Genomic DNA, 6,795 nt, shown 5'->3' with positions numbered 1-6,795 from the left:
ATATTTCTGAAAACAATGCGCCTTTAAATGATCAGACATATGCTAAGGTGGTGACAGGTAGTGGCTCGCATGTATCCCGTACAAGAAACCGTACATCTCGGCGGACCTACTCCGCTAGTCCATATAGTAGAAATTTGACAGCTGTCAAAAATGGGAATTTCCCAGTTTCTAAAAATAGAAACGAGACGAACGATGGACAACAGAGTGAGCCGGAGGTCAAGAAGTAGGACGGAGAGGAGAAGATCAAAGTTCGATGCGCTTATATGAACATTAACGGACTATGTAGTAAAAGGACTGACAAACTGAAATCGGATTTTGTAAAGAAATTATTCGATAACAATGATTGTATTTTATTTACAGAAACATGGACAGATGCTTTTTCAAATTTACATGTAGATGGTTTCGAACATTACGTTTTAAATAGAGAAGATATTAAAAGCACAGCAAAACGAAATTCAGGCGGTATTATTGTTTATATAAGAAATAATCTAGTGTCAGATGATAGTTTAGTTTTTACATCAAAAGATGACATTATTTGGGTCAAATTATCTGCCAAAAAGTTAGGTACAGAGAGAGACTTTTTTATAGGTTTATGTTATGTGGTTCCAGATGATAGTAGCCGCCAATCTATGGATGAGACTAATGTTTTTGATAGGTTAATTGATTCCGTTATATATGTAGAAAGTTTGTCAGAAAATGAAAATTATTATGCAATTTTTGGAGACTTTAACTCACGCACTTCAACTTTGCCTGATTATGTAGAAAATGATATTGTGAACAATTTCAATATTGATTTACTGCCTGAGGGGTACCAGTCGGATATTGAATTACGTAGGTTTTCATTAGATAAAACGTCTGTCAACAATAATGGAAGACTTATGTTAGATTTTTGTAAGCAAACAGGCTATAGAATTGTAAATGGTAGAAAAGGCAATGATAATACGATAGGGAAACATACATTTGTAAGCAATAGGGGATGTAGCGTGGTGGACTATTTGTTATGCAAATATGCTATGTTCAAGAATATTTCCATATTTGATATCGATGTTCCAAATATTGTCTCAGACCACTGTTTAATGAGCGTTACATATACATTAGACTCAACTATCAGTAAAAATACAAGTGATAGGTGTGATACAAAAGATTTTGAAAGTGTAAACTATAAATATGTATGGAAGCCCGACTTGAAAAATACTTATATTGAAAATTTAGAAAGTGAAGAATGTTTAGAAAGCTTAGATGTTTTGACGAATAATATAAGGGCTAGCATGACATGTGATGATATAGATGTGTGTATAAATAATTTCGAAACTATTTTAGACAATGTTGCCTCACCTTTTGTTAAAAATATATGTACAGAAAATAGTAATTATGTTGTTAACTCGGAAAGTTCACAGCCATGGTTTAACGAGGAGTGTTTTGAGAAAAGGAATATTTTCTTAAGATGTCTTAATCAGTATAGAATTAGTCAAAATGAAAACACAAGAGTGAATATGGTGAAATCTAGGTCGGATTATAAGTTAACAATAAGAAAATGTAGATACAATTATGATAAAGAAAAAACAAACAAACTGTTGAGTAACAGGCACAAAAATGCTCGTTTATATTGGAATATGCTAAAGGAATCTGCTGGTATCAAAAAGTCAAATATATCAATGTCAATGTTTGAAAATTATTTTAAAGCTGTTAATAATCCAGAAGATAGGTTTTTTACACCTGATGAGGATATTATGTATTTTATTGATAGGTACGAAAATGATGAATTTAAAATTATGTTCAGTGAATTAAACACATGTATAACTATTACGGAAATAACAGCAGCCATTAACCAGTTGAAAACCAACAGGTCAGGTGGTCCTGATTGTTTAATAAACGAAATGTTTACTGTCGGTAAAAATGCATTGATGAACGTGTTTTATACATTGTTTAATAAGATTTTTGAAAACGCATATTTCCCCAAGCGATGGTCGGAAGGCTTTGTGATTCCACTGCATAAAAAAGGCAGTATAAATAATGTGGATAATTATCGGGGTATAACTTTATTGAGTAGTTTAGGTAAGCTGTTTACTAGGATTATAGATAATAGATTGAAATCATGGGCCGAAAAGTATAACGTGTATATAGAAGCCCAATCAGGATTTAGGGCAAATATGAGTACGGTAGATAATATATTTGTGCTTAACGGTTTAATAACACATGTTCTGAATCAAGGGAAACAACTCTATACATTATGTGTTGATTATACTAAAGCGTTTGACTATGTGGTTCGTGAAAATCTTTGGTTTAAGCTGATACAGCTGGGACTTAGAGGTCATATACTCAACATTGTTAAATCAATATACGATTCTGTTAAGTCTAGAGTTAAGTATTGCAATAAGTTAAGTGATGAATACACATGTACTCTTGGGGTACGTCAGGGGGAGTGCTTATCTCCCTTTTTATTTTCGATGTTTATCAATGATTTAGAAGACATGTTTATTCATAACAATGCAGATAGTATAGATGTTAATATGTTTAAGATATTTATGTTACTGTATGCCGACGACATTGTCATTTTTGCAAATTCGGCTGAATCATTACAGCGTAGTATTGATATATTATATGATTATTGTTTAACATGGAAACTGAAGGTAAATGTTGCTAAAACAAAAGTTATGATATTTAAAAAAGGCGGTTCTATCCCCAATGACATTGCTTTTTATTATAATGGCGAACCAATTGAAATAGTTAACAAATTCTGTTATTTAGGTGTGGTTTTTACTACAGGGGGTTCGCTTAGTACCGCACAAAGTACTTTGGCCGGACAGGCACAAAAAGCCATTTTTACTATGAATAAATACTTGTATAAATTTACTTATATACCGCCAAAACACAAGTTGGAACTTTTCGATAAGCTTGTATCGCCAATTTTGAATTATTGTTGTGAAATATGTTGTTTTGCGAATGACTTATCAATTGAGACAGTACATATGAGATTTTGCAAAAAACTGCTTGGTGTGAAGAAAACTACTCAGAACGATTTTATATATGGAGAATTAGGCAGAGTATCTTTTAAAACTATACATATGTATAAGGCTATTAAATATTGGTTACGAATTCTTCAAACGAAAGAAAATAAGTATATTCTTCTTGTGTATAATTTATTAAAGAATGATTTAGAATTGTATCCCAATAAAACAAATTGGTGCTCCTTATTGAAGAACTTATTATGTTCGCTTGGTTTTGTTGATGCCTGGACTTTTCAAGGTGTAGGTAATAATGACACGTTTCTATATATTGTTAAGCAGAGATTAAATGACCAATTTATACAGAACTGGTACGCCAGATTAACTCAGTCTAGTAGAGCTTTATTCTACAACACAATTTCATCTTTTAGATTTCAACCATATCTCGAATGTTTTAATATAAGCAAGTTTTGTCAATCGTTTTCTCGTTTTCGAGTCTCATCGCATAGATTGCATATTGAGACTGGTCGATGGACCAGACCTTTGAGTACCTCAATAAGTGATAGAAAATGTGCAAGGTGCAATACAATTGAGGATGAATATCATTTTGTTATGGAATGTGTAATGTATACTGACATAAGGAAAAAATATATTGGCAGAAAATATTGGTTTAGACCTAGCATGGCTAAATTTGTAGATCTTATAAAGTCAGAAAATGAGAATATACTTAGAAACTTAGGAACCTATATTCATAAAGCATTTATTATTAGAAATGAGGTAATGTATAGAAATTGACATGGTAAAATTGTTGCAAAATGTGTTTCGTGTGATACTGAAAATACATGCTTTCTGTGTGTTTGTTTGTACTTGAATTGTATATATTTCGTGTTTTCAATGTTTCTCTGCTGAAACTGTTAATATGTCTGATGTACTATGTATGTTCCTTGGTATATTACAGAAACCATACGCAAACTATGTTTACATGATTGTTGGTTACTGTTACATACATTTTGTCATACGGATAATAAATATGATATGAGGCCTTTATGCCGTTTTAATTGTTTTAATTGTTAAGTATACCAGACTATGATAGCGTGCTATTTAGAACTGTAATGTATTGTAGTGAAATACGATTACATTATAACATTTACATGCATTTTTCTATTACGATTAATAGATAAGACATGTTGCCTTAATACCCTTTGTATTATTAGTAGTTCACGATCGTACAATTAATGTATTATAATGTGTCATTTTAAGTCTAGTTTCCACAATATTTGTCTTACATGTTTCTTTCGGTAAGACAAATATATGAAAAGTGGATATAAATTGTTAAGTACAGATGTTAGTGATAGCAGTTGCATATGATATCAGTCTTACATTTTCGTTTCGGTAAGACATATATATCTATGGCACTCTTCATGTTAATTCCATAGATGTTAAAATACCATCTGTGATAGATATATAACTCATACATGTTTAATAATTAAACTATATTATAATTTTTTGTATTCAAAGGTTTCTTTGCGATTGGTTATGTTACTTGTTTTTCGTAATAGTAAAATTGAACTAAATTTATAAACATATCCGAAGAGGCCGATGTAGAGAAACCATGTAATGCAGGATAAAGTGGTGTAATATGGCATACTTATGTAAATGTGTATGTTATGTCGTTGTTTGTTAAATCGATGCATATGTTTAGAATACAGCCCGAAAATGCTTCCTTTAAACAACATACTACCATGCTTATATGATGATATTTGATAGTACGAAACAAATTAGGATAAATATATGCTACATTTTAAAAGCCAATTTCTATGTTTCTACATTGTTATTAGAATATCATCCAGTAATCGGATTGAAGAAACCTCTAAGAAAAAAAACATATTGTATTATATCTTGAAATAGATTGGTTAAATGCTTAGAAAACGTTCCAGAATTATCTTGCATGTATGCTTTTTGAAATATTGTTTTCAAAGCGATCTTCTCCAAATGTTGGAAACATACAACTACAACTTTTGTTAAAATTTTGTATTCTAGTCTACACTGTTCGTCAACACTTGTATTGTATATATGTCCTCGTGGGCTTAAATGCCTTATTGGATTGAAATAAACTGTCTGTCTGTCTATATCATTTGAAAGCTTACGTAACGTAGTTTTCAGATATATAAATATATATTAAGTTTTTCTTCTGATTTCGGCAGCCCGGCGAGTTATATCTTTAACTTTTGCAAATATCATACCGTTTTGGAGTTTTAGAATCTAGATTTACGGTTGACATGTTCGTACTTAATACCGATTTGTAGCGTTTATATTTGGAGTTCAGTTTTAAAAATAACATCTTGCTTAGGAGAATAGAATTATGTATATGATAGAGAAAAAAATGGTTTAGAAATGAAAACAAGTAAGGAATGAAGGCGGAAAAAAGTAGCGCGCGGTCCTAACGAACCGAACTGATGCTAAGGTCTTGGCGATTATGCTTTTGTTTAGATACCGGCCATTGAATTTCCTTTGCCATGATTATTATATTTTTTATGAAATATATTGAAATATTTTGTTCTAGAGACATATCAATAAAGCTAAGTATTAATGAAGCTTAATAAATTAACGATATCAGCTCTTGATTATAACACAGAAAGGGTGTTAATTTTATGATGAAACAGCGTATATAGCGGACCCTCTTGATATTTTTCGGCTTTGCATACTTCAAATATAATGGGTGTCAAAACATTCATCGTTTGTTGTTTATTATCAAAAAGGTAATTATGTAAAATTATATGAATGTTATTAACCATAAATTATCAATTAATTAAAATTATTTAAAGATTCTTGAAAATCACGGTCAACTGTCTATGCATGTATATTGAAATATCTTTATAAGTTAAAATAGTTATAAATATATAGAATTTTAAATTAAAACTCTGTATTATTTGTATTTTTCGGAAAGATTATTTAACCCCGTTGTGGTCAAATGAGAATGCTGTTTTTAATTATGTTGTTTTTTACCGGTACCCGCTAAATACGTTAAATGTTAAGTATTAGATTTTTTAAATGTTTAAAATGTACATGTATAGGTATTAAGCACTTATAATTATTATGATTCAGCTGGCTGACATCTATACAGTATTTAGTTTATGGCAATCTGTATGAGCAAATGACTATAAATGTTTTCAATACGCTACATATCTTATAAACGCAAACTTGAATATTTGGCGTTACATTACTCCAAGAAATGACCACTAATACCACGAGAAGACATGGAGGTATCATAAAAAGTGTAAACTGACCAGACATTGCCACCTGTGGTTAGGGACCAATATACAAGTATAGGTCCCTGCTGTGGCGTATGACACCATAGTGTTATTTAGTATTGGTCGGCACAGTATCTGATCATAATGAGATAATTGGTTTGTGCTGAACACAGGGGCAATAAAACCACAGATCTATCAATAAACAAGATTATTGAGATATCTTTTATTGAACACCGCGATAAAAATGCTCAAACCATGGACTCTAGATTACACGGATAAGAAACATGGCAACATTCTCAGAATCATCACTGCTATATGTGTAATCACCTAACAATTCGTCTAAAAATAATTTATATATTTGAGTTGAAGACGATGTACTGTTGTATAAGTCTGAACAAACTATCTGTCTGCCTGTCTAAATCTAAGCCGTCATCGACCCGGTGAAAAAAAATAATCTGATTTTGAATAGTTGGACATGATGCCCTGATGTCAAAATACGAAATGACCCGCGTAACACCGACCGTGATTTTCAAGAATCTTTAATAAATTGATAATTTAAGGTAAATAACATTTCAAATAATTATACATAATTACCTTGT

The 6,795-nt window shown here is 31.2% G+C and overlaps 1 protein-coding gene across 1 annotated transcript in view; it reads right to left on the bottom strand.

The window, feature by feature from the left end:
* LOC127854765 (uncharacterized) overlaps positions 1-2,821 on the bottom strand; it is a 12,142-nt gene extending 9,321 nt beyond the window's left edge. The window contains exon 1 of the mRNA XM_052389820.1: positions 2,795-2,821. Within this exon, the coding sequence (XP_052245780.1) occupies positions 2,795-2,821 (27 nt within the window). The remainder of the gene's footprint in view (positions 1-2,794) is intronic.
* Between the last annotated feature and the right edge of the window lie 3,974 nt (positions 2,822-6,795).

Source organism: Dreissena polymorpha, chromosome 13, assembly GCF_020536995.1.
Source record: "Dreissena polymorpha isolate Duluth1 chromosome 13, UMN_Dpol_1.0, whole genome shotgun sequence".
Classification (NCBI taxonomy): Eukaryota; Metazoa; Mollusca; class Bivalvia; order Myida; family Dreissenidae; genus Dreissena; species Dreissena polymorpha.
Note: the sequence above shows the minus strand (reverse complement) of the source record. Positions and strands in the feature narration are given on the sequence as shown.